Below are 25,792 nucleotides of genomic sequence, written 5' to 3'. Positions count from 1 at the left end.
GAACTACTCGTGTTTCCAGCACACCCCACGGTGCAATACAATCTCACTCACAAGGCAATTCCACTATCACTGCCTCCGAATCAGACAGGAACCTCAGAGTCATATTTGATGAACAGCTGTCCTTCAATGATCACATTGACACATCGCAAAGACAACGCGATCCTGCCGATATGCCTCATTCAACATTTGAAAGGTTAGACCCTACCTCACTGAACATGCGGCACAACTCCTTGTCCAGGCCCTGGTCATCTCAAGGTTGGACTACTGCAATGCACCTCCTTGCTGGTCTTCCTGCAAAGGCTATCAAACCACTTCAGCTGGTTCAAAACACAGCAGCACGTCTCGTCTTCCAACGGCCCAAAAAGGCTCAAATGACACCCCTTTTCATCTCTCTCCACTGGAATCCGGTTGAAGCCCGGATCAGATTGAAGTCACTGATGTTTGCCTACAGGACTATCACTGGATCTGCACAGGCATACTTTCACACCCTACTACACTCCTACAGCCCATCCAGAACCCTGCGTTCAATAAACGAGCGGTACCTTGTAATGCCTTCTCATAAGGGCATTAAATCCCTGCTAAATGACTAAATGTAAATGTAAAAAAAAAAAAAGCTTAACGTGATACTATTGTTATCCCCGGAATCAGTGCTTGTTCTTTTAACAGTAACGTAAGCTAGTTTTTAATAAGGTTTAATAGAAATTTGGTTTTGTGTAGTCATTGTTTCGGTAGGCTTTGTTAAGCGGTTTTCTTATTGTCATGATTCTGCCGCATCATGTCATGTTTCTCTTAGTCTAGTGGCAGGATCATGACATAACCTCATGTTTAATGTGGAGAGAGGCGATTATGGTTTATTTTGGTTTGCCATAGGCTCTCTCCGGTCCCGTCTCTGTTCCCGTCCTCTTGTTTCCCCCTTATTGCTTGTTAATTAGTTGATGCCCTGCACCTGTCCCCATCTTGATTATTTCCCTATTTAATGCCATAGTCTCTTCTGTCTTGTGTCGGATCATTGTTATGTGTCAGATGTTGCACTTGTCTCCTGCCTTGTCATATAATGTAAGTCTAGTGTATTGTCTTAAGTTGTATGTTAGTTTAGTGAAGTCAGTTTATGTTCTTGTGTACCTGTGCTGTTCTCTTGTTTTACTCCCTCGTGGGTTTTTGTTTTGTTCCTGTTTTTTACTTATTATTAAAATCCCTTGTTAACCCTTCATCCGCTGTCTGCGCTTGGGTCCTCTGTCTCTGTCCCGCAACACGTTCATGACAGAATGATCCGACCAAGATTAGGACCCAGCGGACAGAGGGGTCGTTGCGGCAGCGGTCAACGCCGCCAGGTTCCCCTCCAGGGTTAGAGGCTGCCGGACTCCCTTCCAGGGTCAAGAACGCCGGACTCCCTTCCTGAGTCGGGGCCGCCGGACTCCCTTCCAGGGTTGAGACTGCCGGATTCCCACTCAGGGCCGAGGCCGCCGGACTGCCTTCCAGGGTCGAGACTGCCGGTCTTCCCTCCAGGGTCGAAGCCGCCGGATCCTGTGGCCGCCAAAGATCCCCAGCCGGGCATTACGGGTCGATGCAGCCGGGCATTCCGGGTCGATGCAGCCGGGCATTCCAGGTCGATGCAGCCGGGAATTTCCGCCCGGTGGAGCCGGGCATTCCCGTCTGGCGGAGCCGGGCATTTCCGCCCGGTGCATGCGGCCATTCCAGCCCGGTGCATGCGGCCATTCCAGCCCGGTGCATGCCCGTCCGTGTCTGCCGGCTATCCAGTTCGTGTCTGCCGGCGATCCAGTTCGTGTCTGCCGGCGATCCAGTTCGTGTTTGTCCTGTTTTGGACTCTCGCTGGTTGGACTTATGTTCCCCTTCCTTGGACTCTAGTGTTTTGGTTTCAGTTATCATGTAGCTTTGTTTGTCAGTGTCACAGTCTGTCTTGTCCTGTTTGTGCCTTGAGGAGCATCAGGTTGCTGCTCCTAAAGGAGAGGCTTATGTCATGATTCTGCCGCATCATGTCATGTTTCTCTTAGTCTAGTGGCAGGATCATGACATAACCTCATGTTTAATGTGGAGAGAGGCGATTATGGTTTATTTTGGTTTGCCATAGGCTCTCTCCGGTCCCGTCTCTGTTCCCGTCCTCTTGTTTCCCCCTTATTGCTTGTTAATTAGTTGATGCCCTGCACCTGTCCCCATCTTGATTATTTCCCTATTTAATGCCATAGTCTCTTCTGTCTTGTGTCGGATCATTGTTATGTGTCAGATGTTGCACTTGTCTCCTGCCTTGTCATATAATGTAAGTCTAGTGTATTGTCTTAAGTTGTATGTTAGTTTAGTGAAGTCAGTTTATGTTCTTGTGTACCTGTGCTGTTCTCTTGTTTTACTCCCTCGTGGGTTTTTGTTTTGTTCCTGTTTTTTACTTATTATTAAAATCCCTTGTTAACCCTTCATCCGCTGTCTGCGCTTGGGTCCTCTGTCTCTGTCCCGCAACACGTTCATGACACTTATAGCTATCCCTGATAGCACATGTACATCTGGTAGACATCTATTTCATGTCTGCATTTTCATATGACAGCAGATGTTTGCCAGATCTCCAGATCTTTAGCAGACATTTTACAGGTGTACCTGTGCTATCTGGTGGACGTTCGGACTCGTTCTTTTAACAGCAGCTAGTGTTTATGACAAGGTTGGACAGAATTGTGGGCCTCCCTGGTCGTTGTATAGGTATGTTAAACCTCATTAAGCGTTTTAGAAGTCATCCGGCTCGTCTTCTCCCGACTGAAGATTCGGGTTTACACTACATCTTTTCCTCCGTTTCTTAGTCAATGCTCGCATTTTCCCCCAACTTTTGCTACACAATAAACGTAAGTTTCATGGTTTAATCGATTAAAAAAATTATGCAAAATATAATATTTTTAGTTTGTGATAGTGAATTCCCTAAGGGGAAAATCACTTGCTGCCCTCCATCTGCACTTCGCTTACTTTATGCAGCAAATCCATTATTTCATGGATTTCATGGATACGGCCTAAACGTATGTAAATACAGGGAATGGGATTCAAATCAAAAACATTTTCCCCCATTTTGTGTCGCCCCCTCAACTTCTCAAACCAAAGTTACATCTTTGCACCGGAGACATGCGTGACCTTATTGTTCTTCTTGACGCAATGCGGAAAATGGACGGAACACGGAATGCATGCATAAAGCGAAAAAATAGATAATGATCTAAAGCTTCATACAGTTATGTTGACAATTACTAAATAATAAATATCAATATCTTAATATAAAAAATCCACGAAAGACAGATTGACATCATTGATAGCGGAATGAGCTGTAAATGCGGTGAATGCATTTTGAGCACATTCAATATACTGAAATGTGAATGTCTCAGCTTCTAGATTCACAGAACTTTGAAATTTATTTTTAATTACAACGTTTATCACAAAAAAGCACTTGAAAAACATGATCGCTTAACACTGTCATCTGTGTGCCCTTGCCCCTCATACGCGTGTTATTATTCACATACATTGAGCCAACTTGAGCATAATGCTTGCAAAATAATTGTTTTACTAAAACAATTTGATTACTAAACATTTATTTTAGTTAGAGTCCGAAAAAACAGACTTAAAGGAGAAAATAAAATGGATTTCATAAGGTCGTATAGGATACAAATTTTAAGCCCAGGTACAGACCAGCCAAAGCAAACAAATGCTCATTGAATCACTTCTTGCAGCCGCTAAAACGATCCTGTCAGGGTTGGCGCAACAGCAAATGTAGAATGTAGTATTAATGCAAGTGGAACACATATGTTTATTTAGATACGTAGTTTGTTTAATAGCCTGCATTCATTAGTCTTTAAAATGTATTACATTGGTCCTACGCAACATTTTTGGACCGCCTTTCTGGGCCATTTAAATAGTTGACTGCACGGTTACAAAACTTTCGTTTAAACAACTGACAATAAGTCGTAGTGCACATCCATAGTAGAAACTGTGGAAAAAATAGGATTTGTTTTGTGCGACATTCTGTGTAAATGTCTTATTTATATCCTAGGATACAGACTCCACACATCAAAGACTGTTTTAGTTCTGGTGTATTGCGGCAGAAATGACCTGCAGAATGGTGCAGGCTAAACTGAGTCTTATAATCAAGTTGAGTGCGAAGCAGATCTCTGTAATACACCAGAGATAATGAGCGACATGACTTGTAGTGCACATCCATCAAATGGACCCTAATGAAATGACAGTAGGGTCTACATTACAACAAATACCTTTAGTGTCAAGGCAAATAACAACACCCTGAAAAGTTTTTACATCAGGTGCATTTATAATGATGGCAAATGCTAGATTCTGTATGGCTACAGTATATTAAATATAGTAGTTGTTATGAATGATTTAAGATCCATGTGTTGATTAGATGATTTAAAAAGCAGTAAAAAGTCATAATAAAAAGAAACAATTCAATTAATTAAATGAATGAATTAATTAAATTAATTGACTCATCAACACAAGTAACACATTTAAATGATTACATTGTTGTTCCCCCTTCAGTCGGTCTCTCGACGTTGTGTTGAGAGACCGACTGGGGTTTGATCTTGAGAACCCATCATCTCCTAGATGAATTTTAAAACGGCAATGGGCTTGGTGAATGGCACACGCACGCCAGTCTCCACCACGTACATACAGCTACAAAAGGCGGTGGTCATTCATTCATCCTTTGTTCTTTGCCTGCTGCGTTCCCCTCAAGCCCGGGCCCTTCTCCCCGGGGTTCCCAACTGTGCCAGGTGACTGCACTGTCAGCCACCGAACCAGCCCCCCAGGACTGTGCAAGGTCAAGAAAGAGGGGCATCAAGTACTGTTAGTTGCGCCTTACGGCCCAACCAGACTTGACTCTCAGACCTGGTGGGTCTGACGACAGCTCGTCCCTGACCAATTCCCCTGATGATGGACCTTATGTCGCAGGGGAAGGCATGGGTTGGCACCCCAAACCAGGCCTCTGGAATCTCCATGCCTGACCCTGGATGGGACGAGGAGAGGAGACATTGAGTAGCTTGCCGGTGGAGGTCAGAGACCGTCCTGATAGCTAGAGTCCCTGCCCTAGGCATGATACGCATAAAAGTGGCGCCTCTTCTCGTCTTGGTGTTCTTCCGACGGGGAGAACCCAAGAAGTTGCGATCAGGTCAGTGTTGACCTTCTTACTGCAGAGACTAGAGAGGACTCCTCTCCTCATTCATGTTGAGAGTGTATGTACAGGGCGAAGACTGCTGTGCCTGTGGCATTCGCCAAGCCCATTGCCGTTTTTAAATTCCTCTCGGAGATGATAGGTTCTCAAGATCAAACCCCAGTCTATCTCTCAACACACCGTCTCGTTCCCTCCATCAGGGAACGGAGGTTACAGTCGTAACCAAGACTTTATGCGTTTATTATTCATATAATTATAGTTTTGGAATGAGTGTTTCTGTTTCTATCACTTCAGTAATGTCACTGACAGTTCTGTGTCACTTCACAGTATGTGTGAGAGGGTTTTGTGCAATACTTAGCTACAGTGTTCACTGAAAATTTCATTGAAACAACTAAAACAAGGATTCACATCTATATTTTATAAGTTGATCCAATGAAAAATAAATAACTTGACCTAAATAATATTTTCTTTGTCTAGAAACAACTAGAAACTATTTTATAAAACTAAGCAAAATATATATATTTCTTCTTGAATTAAGTAAATTAATTTAAATTCAAATTTTAATCCAAACATAAATATATTTAAGAAATAATATTAAAAATGAATTGTTTTCACAAATAAAATAGATATAGATTAAATCAAACAATTGTTTGTTGATTGGAATATATGGATTTAATAAAACATGATTGTATTATGGAATATTGTGCAGAGTAACTTATATATTACTTTCATAAATCCACAATTTTAGTACTCAAGTATAACATTTTTAACATTTAATAACATTGACCGTAGAAGACAACAGCCTTTATTGTCCATCAAGTATATGACGTTAATGTCTTTGGATACAGCTTGTGCATCTCTGATGACAAAGATTGTCAAGGTTTCCTGCAAAATAATTGGTTTAACCTCTTCCTTCTCGGATCCTTGGAAAATAATTTAGAAAAAAAATCAAGAATCTCTCACACACAAGATTCGGTGCAGACATGGTTTCACACACACGTTTTCTAAACCCAACATCCTCACATACACACTCTTAAAGGGGTCATTTGACGTGGCTAAAATGAATATTATAGTTTGCTTTAGATATAATACAATGTGTTTACATGATTTAAGGTTTAAAAACGCTGTATTTTCCACATAACGTGCATGATTGAATCTCCTCTTTGCTCCGCCTCTTTGCAACGCGCTGATATTTTACAAAGCTCATCGCTCTGAAAAGCAAGGTGTGCTATGATTGGCCAGTTCACTAGTGTGTAGTGATTGGTGGAATACTGCACGGAAATGTATATATATACATCATAAAGAGTTTGTGTGAGATAGAAACAAGCTTGCATTACAGCAGAGAATAGTAACATAATAAATACCACAAGTGTAATGCAATGTCTCGTCGTGACAAAGACAATACACTCCATTATAAAAACGACATTTCTTGCCTCCAGTTGGAACATAATTACTGATTATTAATATTTTTCCACGTTGCACGTGTCTGCATTTGCAGATCACACAAAGAAACAACTACATTGCGTACGTCCATAACAAAGTCTTTTACAATGAAAATAGACATCTACTTATCAGTTTGCACGTTTCTATAGGAAGAAACTGTATCAGGTATGAGCTGCACCCATGTCCTCTTTTGGAGATTTTATCCATTTTGATCACGTACAGGAGCTTAACTTTTATCAATCCGACAGAAGCAACTGCGCTGTCTAATGATGTAATCAGCATCTGCGCTGAGCTTGGCTAACGGAAACACCCGCGTCCCCGAAACAGGAATAGACTTTCGTTTAGACTCTGTGAACAAACAGGGGTGAGAGAACTGGACCCATGAACAGTGGTTTTGACTTAAAAGTGGCCCAGACCGATCTCAGTATGTCACAAACTACTGTGTGATCAAACTGCTCCAGATGCTTTCAAATGGCTCTTGCAATAAGTTGGTTTAGTCTGCGTAGTCAAACTTGGCAATTTGCATACAGGTGGCATCGTTTAAAGTGAATAATTTTTATGTTACAGTTTGATTTCATGTTGAAAACGACTGACAAAACACTTAAAGAAAATATATTTTTGTCTAAATAAACCAACAAAAATATATTAAATAATTAAATATAGATTTGCAAATAAATATAGTAGTTTAATAGTTACAATAATATATACAATATATTAAATAATACATAAGGAATTTACTCTTTTCAGATATTATGAAGCTCGTTAATTTATGATGTAATATATTGCATTATACATTTTCGTTTCATAATGGAAGGAATTTCGTAATGAATAATAAATCTGTTTATAGCCAGTTAAACAAAGGGTAACCATTTTGCTAGTCAGTGTTCTGTCAGTCAATAACCTTATGAAATATGAACATGCCTGATACTAAACACAACAATAATCTTACCGATGTCTTAACCACTCTTATTTTAAGTCACTGTTGTTAAATTCTAGTGCAACGGCAAAACGGAAGTTGTTTTTTTGCAAAAGCTATGATACACAACTACAACTACAACTACAACTACAACTACAACTAGGCATGAAATAACTAGTGAAGAGACGAGAGGGCGGGAACAGCGACAAGACCGGAGAGAGTGTATGGAAGGCCGTAAGGGCCATACATGCCTCTCTCCACACAAAGCATGAGGTTCTGTCATGATCCTGCCACTAAACCAAGAGAAACATGACATGATACGGCAGAATCATGACACTATACACAGTGTAACCAGATCTTTTTTTTATTAGATTCAATGTCTAGTGGTTTATGAAAGCATATCATTTTTTACACTTTCCTGAATAAAGAAATTCTGTATAGATAAACATAGAAAGAAGTAACTATATAATAAACATGGAAACTTGCTATTTTTCTTTCTTGCTATTTACATCTGTTGAATAGCATTTCAATATTGAAAGAATCCCTCTGTGCTGCCGACTTATTGTTTAACTGCATTGAACTGACAGTTGCGCTGACAGATGCGCTCTCTACCTTATGAAGTAATAACATGGCTGACTGACCTCAACACGAAGTCATCACTGATATGCGGTTGACATCTGACAGACCTGTGGGTAGAAGCACCAGTGAGAATGACCCTGCGTCTCAGGTGGTAATATAGTGCAACAAACAGAATCAGCGGACAGGGTAGAAAAAGCAATGCATTCCTTTAGATTGTTGATTCTCAGATACTTAATTCCCATGTGTTGTGCGATTGTGTTTTTCTGTGACAACGGCAAGAAAAGAGGTTGGGTTGGGGAGAAGCTTATACTGCATTCTTTGACAATGATGGATGTGTTTTAGGTAAAGGGTACCTGTGCGAAAGAAACCAGAGGTTTCGGATATAACGCTGTGTTGTCATTTGCCTGTGTGTGCCATAATAAATAAAAAGAGCTCTTTGTTATTTCACACCTCCTGTGTCTTTTTTTAGCTGTACCCCCACTCTTTTCATACCTTCACTGCGAAGATCTGTCTGCAGATCTATACAACTGCTGATCTTTAATTGGAACATAGGCCACAACATCTGCCACATGTTAAAACTAAGCTGTTTACAGCTACAATGACAAAAGGACACAGTTCACTTTTGAAAGATTTGCTATATGAAGTTGTACACATTTTGGCAGGGGTTCCCCTTTTCTATTCATGTCTGAAATATACTGTAACTAGGTGCTGGTATTTTTTCTTCCTTACAGCAAGAATTCTGAGCTATTTGTTTTCAATGTGGCTTTTTCTGTGAGTAGGACCATTTTATTTCCGACATAATTAATACGATTCTGCTAAATAAATACCTTAGATTTCCCCTGTGCAAGTTTTTAGTCTGCTATTCATCTATATAAATTCTCAACACCGTTTTATTTTAGTTTTTCAAGAGAAAATGTTACTGTCACCTTAAAAAGAATTGCCCATATCCCTCATTAGTAGGTCATTTGGATTAAAGTATGTGGGAATAAATGTAAAAATACAAACTATTAGTTGCATCACATGCCTTTTGGATATCAGTAAAATGTGGAAAAGAGAAAAATACAATGTTATTTTATGTTTTGGGTGTTTTGCATTTGACAGGCATGTCATTCTTTATGAAATAAAGAACATTCTGTAATCACTTACTTTTATTCCAAACCTGTATGATTTTCATCTATGGAATACAAAAGGGAAAATACTGAGGAAATGTACAGGTCACTGTTTCTGTTCAATTACAATGAATAAGGACTGAGGCTTTCAAGCTTCTAAAAGAAAAGAAAATGCAAAAGCACCTACATTATCATGAAAGTGGCTCATTTGACTAGTGCGCTATATTCCCAAAGCCCTTTGAAGTTATATGATAGTCTTGTGTGAGGAACAGACCAAAATTAAAGGTGTTATTCACTGATATAATTTAATGTAATACGATATAATTCACTAATATAATAGAATCTTCCCCTCCAGTAAGCTGTAAACCACTCCGTCTGGATCATTGAGTTAAACCTGAGAACTGGATCAATCCGATTTGTGAAGAATTCATTCGGATCAGTTCTGTGAAGTGGATCAACTGGTTCATTGTTAATATCCGATCCAAATGAACAATTTCTTAAAGATTTCTCTCATGGATGAGCCAAAGAGCATTTGGGTGGATGCCACCCTAGATAATGACTTACAGTTTATTCTGTTCATTCATCACACCAGCTATCGTACGCATGCAGAAAGACCTGGAGTACAATAAATGAGTCAAAAATGTGATACTTTTATAGTGCGTTTATTGTTTTTCGAGGTCTGAAATTACCTACTATACCTGTTTCAATGTCATGGGAAAAAAAGACCTTCAAAGTCTTCTTTGCTGTAGGTGTTCCAAGGAAAATTGATATAATATAAACGTAAATAATGGGATAGATAAAAATGTATCGTATTTTACACATCACATATCAATATATCATACATAATTTTCATTTTGGAGTTAAATATTCATTTGAGCTTTGGAGACGTCTGTAACTAACCAATGAATGTCCTTTTTTTCAGGGTCTTCATGAGGAATGTCAGTACCTCTTTCAACCTCAGCTCATTGTTCAGAGGCTCATTGGGATTTCAGTGCTGTATCCTGGTTACTTCATTGACCAGATGATTCCACTTCACAATAGATCTGTACTTTACAAGTGAGTGACCATTTTATTAAGGTGGAAAATACCGGGGTCAAAAGATCTGAGCCCACTAGTAAAAAACATTTCTCTAATTTAATTGAATATTAAAGTTTGAATTTACAAAAAATATTATTTATTTTGAAATCCTAAACATGAATGGCATAAATTCATAAAGTTTATGTACGTCCATAACCATACACATTATGATGGTGAAATGCTTTGTGCAACACTATGAAGTAATCAATTCATAGAAAATGTACAAACCTTCTTTAAAGTCATTAAAAATCATGAAAATAAAAAGGTTGTATACATCTATAATAATTGGTTAAAAGTAATATTCATGTTATGTTTTGTTTGTGTTTTACAATTTATTAGTAACCTAAAAACAGTACTCTTAAATATTTTCTATTACATTTCACAAAATCGTAAAACTTTCAGTTTATAACCAAGTTTAAAATAAATCTTTTGACCCTGATTCATAAATAAATCATAATAAAACTTTAGATTTTTAAATTTGCATGCTTTTTAAAGAAATCTACAAATAAAACAGACGCTTGTTGTTTTGTGCAGTCAATTTAGATGAATGTGATTTAGATTAAAAGCAGGCCCAAGTGAACTAAACTGTAATAATACTGTGAAAACAATGCAAATCATTAACAATGCGAGGTATCCATTTGGCCCCAACAAGAAAATCCAACATTTAAAAAGCTATTCAATTTGAAAAAAACATTGTATGTCTTTCAGTATGCGGGTAAGCACGCATTAACCAACATTTTTACTGTATTGCATTAAAGACACACACACACTAACAACTCTTTTCTGTCTCTCCCTCTTTCTACACTGGGCATTTTACCATTCCAGACACATCGTTCTCAAGCATCCCTCTATTTCAGCCTTCTACTCTCATTAGTTCCCGATATTAAAGCTCTCCTCTCAATTAGCAAATAAGGTCTTGCTAAATGAAAAAGAGGAAAATGGAGGGGGAGGAGAGAGGTGCTGAAACATTCATAAACACAAGGGCAGACAGGAACGGCCTTCAGTCCTGGACATTATGTAGATTAGTTTTTATTTTTCATGTCATCAGAAGTTCTTTTGATTTAATGAAAGCTCCACATTCATCTACATCACAAATATACATACCATTACCTTGAAAAGTGATGTTTTGAAGACAAAAAGTGGATCATACCAGACATAAAAAGAATAGTCTCTGTAAAATCCTGTAAAGGGCATTACACGGTGCCTTGTTATTTTATTTGGAATAACTTTTCAATAGGGTTGCACTCATTAACATTTCGTCGCCTTCTGTCTGACATTTTTGTCAAAATTTATTTATTCACATATATACAAATTTTTATGTGATGTTTTATCTTTGTTTAGAAAACAAAAAGTTAATATACTTAAAGACCAATGGAATGCTAAAACTTTCAAAACTGCTCATAAATCCTTGTTAAAGTAAATGCAAATGTTATTGTTCATTGAATGTCAGTGTTAGCTAATTGTGTTTAACAATGACTGCATCAACCAATACAATGTTTGATCTTTCTTGTTAGTTCATATTCAATGGAAACTACAGTAGTTAACTAATGTTAATAAATGGAATCTTAAAGTCCCAGTGAAATTTTTAATTACCTATTTTTTCATGAAATATTGCAGCGTTTATTGTAAATAGCAATGTGGGCCGTTCTCTTCACTTAACCTCATATTCTTCAGTTACGGTTAAATCTGAAAATGTAGTGACTATCCATCTCAAACGACATATGTTAGACGCTTGGGCGGAGCATCCGTTAACTCCTCCCCTTCAACTGTCAGTCTGCTAAAAGGTTCCATTTCAAAATGCAACAACTGTTTTTATACATCCAATCAATTCACAGTGAAAAACGCAAGCCACGCCAATAATTTTTTTCATTTGATATTCCGTTTCACTCTTAAATGCACTCTTAAAACAATCGCTACTTCCGGTCCCTGTAGATTTCAATGTAAAGTATTAGAAACATTTTAACTATTGAGATACTGTTTCATTATTCAGAAAACATAACTGATTTGAAAGAACAATGGTGCTTTATCTGGATTTCTCTCTCCAGTGAATCTTTAAACAAATTGTGTTCAGTTTAATTGGTGTTTGATGTATTGTTTATATTGTTCATTATAAAAATGGAACAAATAACGGAGCGAATAGTGCCAATTATTTATCCTAACTGTTAAAATCGAATTATTTCTTATCTCAATCTGTTGTTTTCTGTATGGGGGCTGGGACCAAAACTAATTTTGCCCCAAGCTTCATGAATTCAGTTCCTTCTCAATATAGTCTCTATATCTTTCATCACTGTCCTGGGCAGGAACTATGTCCTTTATTTTTATAGCTAAAACCTTTCTGAATGCTGTAGCTAAAGCAAACAATTCTGAGATTAGATCCATTGCTTTAAAGTCTGGACGTTTGTCTTCATTCATTGAAACACTGCACTTTTAGCTGTCTTAAAATATGTATCACAGGATAGTATGTCCACTATATCAATGCATATTTCTTCTGTTTTTCTCTCTTGTACATGGCAGAGTGTTCATTCCAAACTACATCTCTCGGGTGAAGGTCCAGCTGGTGGACTGCAATACAAAAAACAGGAGCGGAGAGAGCTGTCCAGTTCTGCTTAAGATTCGCTCGAGGGCCCCACCAGTGCATAATTCCAGTGCTGTGGACTGCAGAGAGAACATGCCCTGTGAGCTGGACGTGCCACTCCCGTCCTGGGAACAGTGGTACTATATTTTGGTGGAGCGTTACCTCAGTAGCTCAGATGTCTACTTCCGCATTGGTGTTCAGGTTAAAGGTAAGTCCGTGGAATAAATATGTTATTATAAACAAATATGAAGAAAATTATAAAATGATTATATTAAAAATCCTTTCATTAATGTACAAAAAATAAAATTGTAACATATTAAAACAGATAAGCCAGTCTAATTGGTTGAGGGCACTTTACTGCATGCTAACACATGGAATCATGGTGGAAAATTTGAGAGGGCAACAGCTTGATGAAGTCTTTTTAAACTTATATTTTTGAGGCTTCTTGCCTGTGGAGGGAGGCAGGAAGTGATTGGGAGGAGAGAGGGGAGTAGGATTGGGAAAGGACGCCTGGCTGAGACTTGAACTCGGGTCTCCCAGGGCACAGTTGTGCCATATGTCTGGAGCACTGTCCACACAGCCACAGGCTTCGAAACAGCTTGATGATTTTGGGATTTATTAGTACAAATGTTACAGGCATATGGTTTCCGATTATCCTGCGATGAATTGCATTTGAACGTATTAAAGCATGGAATTGTGTTTGGAGTTTAGCGCTCAAAGGGATTTTTCTCTGACAAAAGCAGGTGTTCACATGGCCCAGGTGGAGTTGGGAAATTAAAGTGTGTTTGGAGAGGCAGTCTTTGTTATGAATCTCTGTGATAAATTAGAACCTTGGAAGCTCAGATGAGGACGCTGTCTGGGAATAGAGCCTTTGCTTTTATTCTGCCTGATGTTAGAAAGTGGTGATGAATTCCCTACTTATTTTATTTTTTTGGGGGGGATTAGTCTGTCTGATAAATCTGGCAATTGAGCTGCTCACAAAGTGTGAAATAAATGGAAAACTCAGTTCAGTCACATGAACCATATTATTTCAGCATTGGGAAGTACGTTCAGTAGACCTTCAGTAAATCTTATACAATCCTGCTTTAAAGCGATAGTTCATCCAAAAATGTACTCACCCTCTTGCCATTTAATACCTTTATGACTTTCTTTCTTCTGCAGACCACATAAAATAATAATTTTGAAGACAGTTTGTAACTGAACAGAACTTGCCCTATTCACTTCTATTGTATGGACAAAAAACCAATGCAATTGAATAGGTGCCAGTTAACAACATTCTTTAAAATATCTTCACCTGTATGAAAGAAAGTCATACATTTCATGATTTTTTCACAAAAGTAGATTGACAGTTTTCGTTCTCTATAGTTTATAAGGTCACATTTCCAGTTTGATTTTCCTCTGCAAGAACGACACAATTATCATAACACAAAAACACTCTGCTTCTGTCAGATCGATTTCCTCTTTTCACTCAGAAGTTTCTGTTTTCCTCCCATTTCTCCCGAATGTCCTGCGGTTCAGCAGAGCCTTTGTTAGAGCCAATGATGCCAGGGGATGTTGGCGCTGATGGCTAGGTAAAAGGGGATGAAGAGAAGGACCATTGATGTTCAATGAGGCTGAACAGTCTCAGACCAGCTTAGCTAAAGCACTCACAGGGGGAAATAATTGGCCATGAAGAGATAGTCTACCTGCAGAGCACATTATCGGTGTACGTGAGGAGCGGAAAAAAGCGAAACCTGTCTAGCTCCAAGTTATTGCTGTTCTCCCACATTCAAGGCCCACGGTAAATTTTCACACTTACATTTATAAAGAAAAAGCGTTTGTGCTGTAATGCTGTATGCACAGCGACTACCAAAACCAGGACAAAAAGAAGTTCTGTAAATTGTTTAATATCAAAACTATTAACAAATGCATGTGCAGCCAAATGCGCAGAACATGATGAAAGCATGTGTGTTGCCTTGGCAGACACTTTTATCCAAAGCGACTTACATTGCATTATCCTATACAGCTGTTTCTAAGTATGTGCAATCCCCTGGGATCGACCCACGGTCTTGGCGTTGTTAACGTCATCCTCTTACCACTGAGCTCCAGGAACGGGAATATATCTGTTTTTACAAAGTGGTTAATATTCATTCAGTTCCTAATTTCACAGACACTAAATGAGAGACATTTATTATTTATTGATATTTGTTTCTATGTGGGTCGTGTAATGCTGAAAACAGCTAAACGAAAGTATCAAAATTTAAATGCACAGAACAGGATGAATTCATGTGTGTTGCCTGATTCACAAATTAACTGCACATGCATTTGATTATAGTTTTGATATGAAATTCATCCCATAGTTCTGTTGCAAACAAATTACAGATTTGCTGGACAAAGGAAGAAATAATAAATAATCAAGTTGATTTAAAGGTATCTCATGGCAATACGGGCCAGTTTACAGCATACAATAACAAAACAATTTGACTACTAATGTAAAATGCCAAACGACCTATATTTAACATAATGTGAGGACACATAATTTGAGGTGGCAAAATATAAAAGGTATAAACAGTATGTGTGTGTATTTATATAAATATATATAATCTTTCAAATGAATACAATTCACATGTTATGTTGTAGTATGGGATATTACGAATATATTGGCGATACCAGTAAAAGTCATTAAATACAATCAGTTTCTTCGAATTACTTTATTTATTTTAATATACAATAAGTAAGCAGTTTTGCTTGTAGGTAGAAAGTACAGGCACATGTAAACAAACATCAAGTCAAGTGTACACATATTTTACAACTCTTTAAATAGTACAACTACAATGCAAATGCATAAAACATCTCCGGTTACTGTCGTAACCTCGGTTCCCTGAGCGGAGGGAACGAGACATGAAACGTAAGGGGAATCCCCTTCTCCAACCTTACTGAACCTTATTGAACAACGGGAGTAGAAATGAAAATGTAACTGGCCAATGTGGTCCAAGACGGCGCTTAGGGGTGTGGTAGCCACCCCTATATATTACACCGTCTGGACCACATTACCTCAGAATCTTACGACTGAGCATTACAGTGCGACGATCCAAACATGGCAGTTTACGCAATGTCTCGTTCCCTCCTCTCAGGGAACCGAGGTTACGACAGTAACCGGAGACGTTCCCTTTCAAGAGAGGTCTTTCAACATTGCGTTAAAGGGGAACCATATAAAACAACGCCGTGAGAGCAGCAAAGAGCGGAACCCGCGCTCTCCCAACATAATCACAAGGCAAGTTTGAGGGAAAACCCCCTCAGCCAATCAGCGTATGTGCAAGCATGGGCATTCAGCCTAATGCATGCCACACATGCGGGAGCCATCAGAAACGATCCAATGTTCGGGCAAAATGCATCAATTCCGCTGTGGGCAATGTGTTAAATCATGCCCTGAGAACATGGAAAAACAGCTTGACTTTAGCGGAGCTAACACATAACGTGCACCACATAACCCTTGGCAGTAGCACACGCACAACTCCCACCAACAGGGCACACCTTACTTAGGCTCTAAGATGATTGGATACCACATTCTGCTATGGGATCCAATCAAAACACTCAGAACTCTGAGGGTTACCATACCACCACAGTTTGCAGGAATGCTATGCCACTACACTGAGCAGGGTAGCAATACACATAACAGAATAACAAGTATAAAAATGGCAAGTGCCGGGGCCGAGCAAGGTAGAAACAAATCCTGTATATTAAGTACTGGTATGCAGCCAACGATATATAGAATAAGTAACACAGGGCTGATGTGACTGGTGTACATAGTGAGGATGGAAACAGGTGCAACCTGGTATGTTTGCATCACCAAGCAGTAAAGACAGTGACGGTGAAGGACACGCCCACATGCTGTATAAGACACAGGCTCACGCGAGTCATAACCTGAACCGCAAACATGCAGTCATAAAGCACAGACTCGTGCAAGTGATAGTTGGGGGAAGGAACGTCCCCTTGACCGCCTATACGATCTAGCTGACACATACAGCATAGTCAGACAGCTAGTACGCTGCTGCAGAGCACTGCACAAGCCGCCCAAAGCACTGCCTGCAAGTAACACAAGCAAACTGCTAATAGTCAACGTTACGTGAAGCGGTCATGAAAACCTGCAAGCTCAAAACATATATGTGGTGCATGGCGAGCGACGGCATCCGACGTGGCCATCGGCTCAAGCGATAAGCAGAGAGCATACCATTTGTGCATGAAATGGCATTTCACATAATCATGCAGTCTGTGTGTGACATACTATCACATTTAACCTCCCGCACGGAGAGCATTTTTAATCAAATTGCGCAAAAACAGGTTGGGTATTTACACGGAAGCCTCTTCAACAGATCACATGCATCAGATCGACTAGAGGGAGAGCCAGTACTCTCAAAGCAAAGTCTTAGGCTGGAGAAGAGGACAAGGGTCTCTGCCGTTCTATTACCCTCCAGATCTGAATGCCAGATCACGCTTCCTATGAACGTTCATGCATAAAAAGCAGCAAAAGCCACGACAACATACATATTAGAAACCGAATGCTGTAGCCCTCTTGCCAACGCAGTCATAAGGGCTAACAATAAAATGTCCAATGTGGGACAGTGCACCGGGTTGTAGCCATTCACAAAGTACCATACACGCACTCAAGAGCACAAATTAAGAGCATGAAAACACCTCCTAGAGGGGCTATTGCTATTGCTCCATTGTGTATACAACATGCATCGCGACAATGCGACCAGTCCTCATTCCCACACGCTACCCACACATGCCAGTGTACAACTCGGAGTTGGGGTGTTGATTCCAGTCTATCGACTTAATAGCACCAGCTAAGAGAAGCGGTGAACTTCATCAGATAGGGGGAACCATTTTGTATAAACGGAAATCGGCTCTGTATCCAGCTGTCCTACAAGCATTACAGAGAGCAACGGCAAACATGCGATACCAGCTTTGTAGCAAACACAGGCTCGAGTGGCTGCTGTTAGGGCAGCACCACCGCAAAATCCAGCCACGTGTCAAAATAACAGGGACGAATAATTTGACATTCAGAATGGTCACATGAATCACAGAAAATGCCTACAAAGAGGGTGTAATAAAGTTCGTTAGATGGGAAGGAAGGAGGCGGGAACCGGCGAACATTCAATAATAAAACTTTAATTAAATAAACAATAAACAATAACGTAACTGACCGACAGCCACCTCACGGTAGACTGCCGGCCATAAAACATACACACACTAAACATATGTCCGGGCCCGGTCCTCTCTCGTCAAAAGTCCTGCCGAACATCCTTTTAAGCTCCCAATCTCCTCCGTGATAAGATGCGGGACCGGTGCGCGCACAGCTGCTTGCACTTATCACTCACGCCACCGGCCCCGCGTCACGGCTCTCGTCCCGCCTTCCTCACCACATACCCCCATCACCCCTTACAGGCCGGGGGGCACCACCGAGACTGTACCTACTCCCCCCCCGGGGAGCCAGTCTCGGAGTCGGCAGCGCCTGGGGGCATGCACCGGCGAGACGAAAGAACGGAGACGGGAGCCCCCGGAGTGACAGGGACGAGAGAGGGGAGAGAGGAAAAGGAAAAAAAAAGTTGTCCGGTTCCCTGACAAGCTGTCGCTCGGTCCTCAGCCAGCCGAGAAACTCTTCCTCGCGGTGCCATGCGATGGTACTGGACGCTCGGTGGACGGCTCGATCCTCCTCCGCCCCCTGGCGGCCGGCGATGGCCCTCCAGCTGAGGGCAGCTGGTCCTCCGTTCCCTGCTCCTCCCCATCATGGCGGCTGGCAGCAGGCTCGGCCCACGGCGAACGGGCCTTGGCTCCCTCCTGGACGGCAGCCACCCCACCTCGACCCAGGAGCACGGCAGCGAGGTCCTCGTCCCATCCGACTTCTTGATCCAGCACCACCGCCTCGGGCAGCCACTCGCGGACTTCCCCCGTCCGCGCTGCCCGAACTCCTCAGCACCGCGATCACCCTCGGCAGCGAGGGCTCTCTGACAGCATGTCCCTCCTTCCTCCCGGGTTTCGGCACCAGTGTAATAAAGTTCGTAGAAGGGAAGGAAGGAGGCGGGAACCGGCGAACATTCAAATACTAAAACTTTAATTAAATAAACAATAAACAATGAACAAACCGGCAGCCACCTCACGGTAGACTGCCGGCCATAAAACATACACAAACTAAACACAGTTTCGGGCCCGGTCCTCTCTCGTCAACAGTCCTGCCGAACATCCTTTTAAGCTCCCAATCTCCTCCGTGATAAGATGCGGGACCGGTGCGCGCACAGCTGCTTCCACTTATCACTCACGCCACCGGCCCCGCGTCACGGCTCTCGTCCCGCCTTCCTCACCACAGAGGGGTTGTCTGGATGAAAACAAATATATGGCTCAGTTGGGGTACAATAACCCATATGATGATCTATGAACCGCCAAAAGCACCTGATATAAGGGGCTGTCTGGAAATGCCACAGAACACAAAAAGCGAGGACCTATAAGTAGTGAGGAGACATATAATAAGCGTGCAATGACAGCGGCTTGTTGGCGGCGGTGGGATGCTGTCTAACAAAATCTCTGAGGGTGGCGACTCTCCAAGCCAACGACACCCGCACCGGAAGGTTCTCGCAGTGTGGGCAGTAGAATCGGAATGCCGCCTCGGCATGGGCCAGATCGTGGCAGAGTATGCAGTGGGCATACGTGTCCAGTGGGTCGATGGACCCGGAACATATGGCACACACGGGGCATGGAACACACGAGACGAAGGATCCTGGTTCTTCCTCTTCTCCTGGGTGTATCATGAAAAGGAGAAAGGGAACCGAAAGTTCGTTCTAAATTTTATTAACTTAGGAGCCACCTGGTTAAGCAAGTTTTCAAATTTACCAACTGACATCCTGAAGTAACGATGAAAACGATTGTGGTACAGCTTTAACTCCTGAATCAATTTATTGAACTACCCATGCACTTCTCTCTTCTCAAGAATAGGGTGAACAAATATTGTCTCTTTCTCTTCCTTTGCTCATTCAGACAAAAAAACAATAAACTCATCTTCAAAAATATATTTTTTGTTCTGCTGTTGTAAGTACGTAAAGCAAACTGTACTAGTGGCTAAGCGCTCAGGATCCCCTCTCCACTGGATCCAATCCTACCTCTCTGACGATACCACTGTAGCAGCTTGCGTAACAGCCTGCCTAGATGACATTTCAGCTTGGATGAAAGAGCATCAGCTCAAGCTGAACCTGGCCAAGACAGAACTACTTGTGTTTCCGGCACACCCCATGGTGCAACACGATCTCACCATCCAACTTGGCAATTCCACAATCACTTCCTCCGAATCAGACAGGAACTTCAGAGTCATATTTGATGAACAGCTTTCCTTCAATGATCACATTGCGATAATGCCGATATACCTTATTTGACTTTTGAAAGGTTAGACTCTATCTCACTGAGCATGCGGCACAACTTCTTGTCCAGGCCCTGGTAATCTCAAGGTTGGACTACTGCTATTCTCTCCTTGCTGGTCTTCCTGCAAAAGCTATTAAACCACTTCAGCTGGTTCAAAACGCAACAGCATGCCTAGTCTTCCAACAGCACAAAAGGGCTCATGTGACACCCCTGTGTATACCGGTTGAAGCCGGTGTCAGATTGAAGTCACTGATGCTTGCCTACAGGACTATCACTGGATCTGCACCGGCATACTTTCACACCCTCCTACACTCCTATAACCCATCAAGAACCCTGAGTTCTACAAACGAGAGGCACCTTGTATTGAATTCTTATAAGGGCATTAAATCACTTTCCCACTCATTATCCTTCACAACTCCTTCCTGGTGGAACATTCTTCCTAACGTTGTCCGGTCAACCACATCTCTCACAACTTTCAAAAAACTACTTAAAACCCATCTCTTCTGTGCATACTTGACAGACAAATAAAAAAACAACCCTAACCCACTTCTCTCAACAGGTAGTGGTCTAGCATTTGTTGAAACTAGTAACTTTGTATTAGCACCTATCGTACTTTTGCTCTTTTTTGACATATTGCTTATTGCTCCCTGAATTCTTTCTGAGTCGCTTTGGATAAATGCTTCTGCTAAATGACTAAATGTAAATGTAAGCTTTTCTTCTTCTCAGCATCCAAAGCCTGAATAGCGGTTAAGCGCCACCTAATGTTTAGGCCTGAAATTGATTCTCCATCAGCGCCATCTACCGTGCGGTCGTCAAATAGAAAAAGGGAACATTCGTTTCGTCGTTGATATGAAAACTTGGTTCGTCAGGTATTCGTTTCGCTTTTTCGGATCCCCTAATCTGATTGGACCTGTGATGGAAATCAATCACAAATCAAGTTCATGGATGATGTAATGAAATACAGTTAACACAAACTTTTATTTAATTACAAACAAATTAGCCATAAGTAACATCATATATGTGCTAGATTATTACTCAATCATCCCACGTTATTTGTCAAATTCATAGTGAGATGTAAAAAGCATAATTGATGTAAAAGCAGAAGCATGCAAAACATGGACATGACACCATTGACAGGCAACATAATAAGAAAGAATTTTACACAAGTTAAAATGGCAAATTTATTTTGATTTAAATTTAGTTTGAAACTTTCGGGATAATGTACTCTAAGTACACATTATGGCATCGTGCTCTTTCTTTTTTGATATTTTAATCTGAAAACCGTACATATTATGCCTTTAATTCTGCCAAAGACTGCATGTGAGAGTACTGAAACTGTATCACATTTTTAGACACCATAACCATTGTCATTCATTTCTCCTCTTCAGTATTCTTCACCATTATCTTAATAGTCTGTACCCTTTATTACAAGACCTTGTAGTATCACCTGTGTCTGAAGGATTTGGTCAGCGATTCTGTCAGCCTTAATTCAATTATTCTCAACCCAGCTCCCCTTCTTTGATCAATTTCACTGAACAGCAGACATTGGCTTCCTGCCATCACTCTCCCGTCTCACAAGCCTCCCTGACTCATCAGCTCTGTTGTGAAGCCCAGTTACCTGACCTGCTGTTTACTGCCTACATAGGCAGCTTCCTTCTTGGACCAGCATCTCTTAACTGTTGTGGATGTGATACATCTTGTGACTCGCAGTTGATTTTAATAATTTGATGCTAGCATGTTGCTAAGCTAATGGTATTATAATTCATTTATTACATGAATATATTTTATAAATATAATTAAAATATAACAATGCATAATAGTACTAGTGGTGATTCATACCCAAAATGTGAACTCTGCATTTAACCCATCCAGTTAGTAGGAATACACACACCCGGAGCAGTGGGCAGCTATCACTGCAGCGCCCGGGAAGCAAACAGGGGGGTTTAGGTGCCTTGCTCAAGGGCAGTCGCTACCTGCTGTTCCTGAGAATTGAACCAGTGACCTTCTGGTTATGAGTCCGATTCTCTAACCACTATGTCACAACTGTATTTTTATACAGAATATTATAATTTAGTATCTCAAATTATCCTCCATCTTGCCTCTGTGAAGAATACAGGTGATGCTATCTTATAATTTGATCAACAAGGTGTCTAGGAGCCAGAACAACCTTTTTAAACAGCCTCTATGTCAAGAATGACTATGATGACTTAAAATGCTGTCTTCATAGCTTACTAGATTTGAAATCAGGACAGTTGTGTCTAACGTACTAATCCTCTTATGCATTAGTATTTGAGAACTACAACATTTGAAAGTGGAGAATGTAGAGTGTTGGTGTAGGTTCTTTTCAATACCACTGCCAAATCGATACTTTTAAAATGGCACCGGTGCCTAAATGGTGCCTGAATCGATACTTTTCAAAAAGAGCCACAAAACACAGGTGGATGACATTAAAGATCAATATGATCAATTAAAATATATATATTAAATAATAGAAAATATACAACAAATTGTGTAAAATGAATAAGTGTAATTATAAGCCTATACATGCAGTTAGAGTAAAAAGCTTGACAGACTGATGTCTAGAGTTCACACTTTGCACGGATGCAATAAGGTTTTTGCACTTTCACTGCTGTCTCACTTGTCTGCCTTGTCAAATGCGTTACTGTGTTAAGAACGAGCTCCACTGCACACAGCACGCGCTTTATTGATTTTAAAAGCGTGCTGTGATCGCTTGCATTACAGACGCGTCATGTGCGTTACGATTTAACGTTATTTTCACTTTAAAACTTGCCGGGTAAAGTTAAAGACTGTGCCAGGTGATGAATGCTGATGGAGGGATGGAGAGAGCGCATTAATACTGTCTTTCAGTATGATGGATTTACGGGTCATGCGTGTTCCGATCCGTGGGGTACCAAACCCATAGTTTCAGCACACATGAGCCTCAAATTCAGTTCTCATCATGACCTGAAGTATTATGATGTTCAGGAATCATGTCCAGATTATGCCAAACAGAAGTCCAAACAGAAACAAACAGACATATAGTAGACTAGACAGTGAAACTTAGTCTTGTCAAACAGTGTTTTGTTTATGTGCAGTTTGCTTAAGGGTGTGTTCTGTTTATCTCTTGTTCAGATAACAGCTATTCTTATGATGCTTTTTAAATAACACATGAACCCCACAAACTAATAAATTGATGAAACGTTTCCCTGCACAATAGTAACACGACATTCAGTGAATAATACTTATTTATTTACTGTCCTTGGACAGTAAACATGGACATTAAGAATTAACTTTCACCTTAAAATCAGGCATGTTCTTTGCATTTTAATAAAGTTGCATTTACATTTATGCATTTGGCAGATGCTTATTATTATTGTTGAATCCGTCCTATTTATTATTACGGTATGTGCATCTCCTAGAATCAATGAGCCACAGAGAAAAATTTAAAAAATCTTTATTCAGATGTATCTGTATTTCAATTGTTAGAGTATTGTTTATTATTGTTTATTCTCAAAGTGTCATTCATTTTGGTAATTACTCACAAGCACCAGGCGTCTCACATTCTTAGTTTGAAAAACAGCCTCTGTTTTGCTTTTAAACTGCTGTTTCTAGGCCGTCTTTACTGAACTGCATTACATGGCTGTAACTAACCTTTTGCAAGCAGTTTGATTGACAGCCGATCTGACCAATCATAACGCAGATCATGTGCCCCCGTGACTGAATGCCATTTTGTCCGACAAACAAACGAGTCCAACAAACCTGCCATAGCAGAGCTTTGCTGATAAATATGAAAATAATTATTTTTAGTTATTATGATAGTAAACAGAGAGTTATATACCCAGTTTTAATGGACGTTCACACTATAACGACAAACGATAACTAAGTTATAACTTTTATAGCGGAGAATAGCAGAGTTCACATTACAACTATACCAATACAGATATGAGACACAATTTTGTTGGAATCATTAATGTACGAAGTACAGACGGAAGCATTTGGGAAGTAGTGTTTTAAGTTGGAATATAATACTTATTGATATATGTTAAACTTCAGGTTCCTTTCGAACACTAAGTTCCATTCCCCCGTCGGGTTCACCCTTGCAATGTTGTGTTTAAATTGTTGGGGTTCATCATTACTTATGAAGTGTGGCATTAATTCCACATTTGCATCTGGGACCTCTGAAAGCAAATAAAAATTACCAGAGCTGTCTCTATCTCAATGCTAAGTTTATGCATGAGATCTCTACCCAAAAGATTCAAAGGTGAATTTGGAGTAATTTCATTTGTGAAATAAAGGCAGATGATTAAGTGCCCTTACCTCAATGGCAGGTGTCATGTGACAAATAACTGCAGTCCCTGAAACCCCAACAGAGCGCATAGTATGATTTGTGATCGGCCCTTCATAAAATTTTGCAGAAATAGATGAGCATGTAGCACCATTGTCGATTAAAAATTTGTAATCTACGCCATTTACATTAAATTTAGAATGGGTAGTTCATCCGTGAGAATGCTAAAAGAAAAAATAATGAATTGTGCATCTGAACTGATATCGCTCTGTGGGCATCCCTAAGTATGTTTTTTTATTATTTTGTTCACTCCTCTTGTTCACCCAAGACACCTGATTTTGATCAGCAGAACCACTGCCATATTGTGGTGCTTGAGTTGGGTTTATCTGTGGTGCTCGAGGCAGAGGTCCGAAGTCATGTTCCTGTTTCAATCTACACTCTCTCTCCCAGTGGCCTGGTTTACCACAATAACGACACACACTTCCCCAACGCCAGCCCCGATTACATTGAGGTCCGCCCCGTTGCTTCCCTCTGGTACGCAGTGACACTGCATCCATTTGCTGTTGAGAAGCTGCTAGCATAACTTCCTGTTTCGGCTTAAACATATGCATCTGGTGGTTTCACTTTTTTTCTAACTCACGAACGAGTTTGCAAAAATCTTCAACATTTTGTTGCATTAAATTTGCAGTCGTTACACGAACCAAACATGCCTAGTCAGACTCACATTAATTTAGCACGTATTTATAAAGAGTGAGGTAATTTTACCGCCTACTGAAAAACGTCTTCTTCCCACATGCTTAAAACTAGACACAAAAGGAGAAGCGGATTCATCCTTATTTTGTTTGGTAATTGTGGAATGGATCAGATCCCTACAGGGCATCTAGAAAATCCTTAACCTGCCCAAAAAATGAAGTGACATTATCGGGATCGACCCGCCAAAATTCACGAGGGTCTCGCTGTATATCAGAACCATCCAAGTCATCATTATCAAGACTTAAAGTTCAGAAATCAGACAAAACTCGTAATAAGATCGATCTAGAATCAGATCCGCCTAATTGTGCATATCGTGTGTGTGTGAGCGCAAAACATCTACACATTTTTTTGATTTATTCAGAGTTTTAGTTGTGCACTATGGGGAAAATGAAAGAAAAGAGGGATACAAATTTTAACTGGTCTGAGCATGAGTTTGGACGGAAATCACGGCTGAATCATAAGGTGGCGGTGTCTGTACTGTTGACGGCATGTTGATCGATATTTAGTT

At 40.4% G+C, this 25,792-nt stretch overlaps 1 protein-coding gene across 1 annotated transcript in view; it reads left to right on the top strand.

The window, feature by feature from the left end:
- The window catches only part of tmem8b (transmembrane protein 8B), a 123,584-nt gene that overhangs the window by 52,269 nt on the left and 45,523 nt on the right, over positions 1-25,792 (top strand). The window contains exons 4-5 of the mRNA XM_079477871.1: positions 10,128-10,261; positions 12,797-13,065. Coding sequence (XP_079333997.1) covers positions 10,128-10,261; positions 12,797-13,065 — 403 coding nt within the window. The remainder of the gene's footprint in view (positions 1-10,127; positions 10,262-12,796; positions 13,066-25,792) is intronic.

Source organism: Barbatula barbatula (assembly GCF_947034865.1).
Source record: "Barbatula barbatula genome assembly, chromosome: 2".
In the NCBI taxonomy this organism is placed as follows: Eukaryota; Metazoa; Chordata; class Actinopteri; order Cypriniformes; family Nemacheilidae; genus Barbatula; species Barbatula barbatula.
Note: the sequence above shows the minus strand (reverse complement) of the source record. Positions and strands in the feature narration are given on the sequence as shown.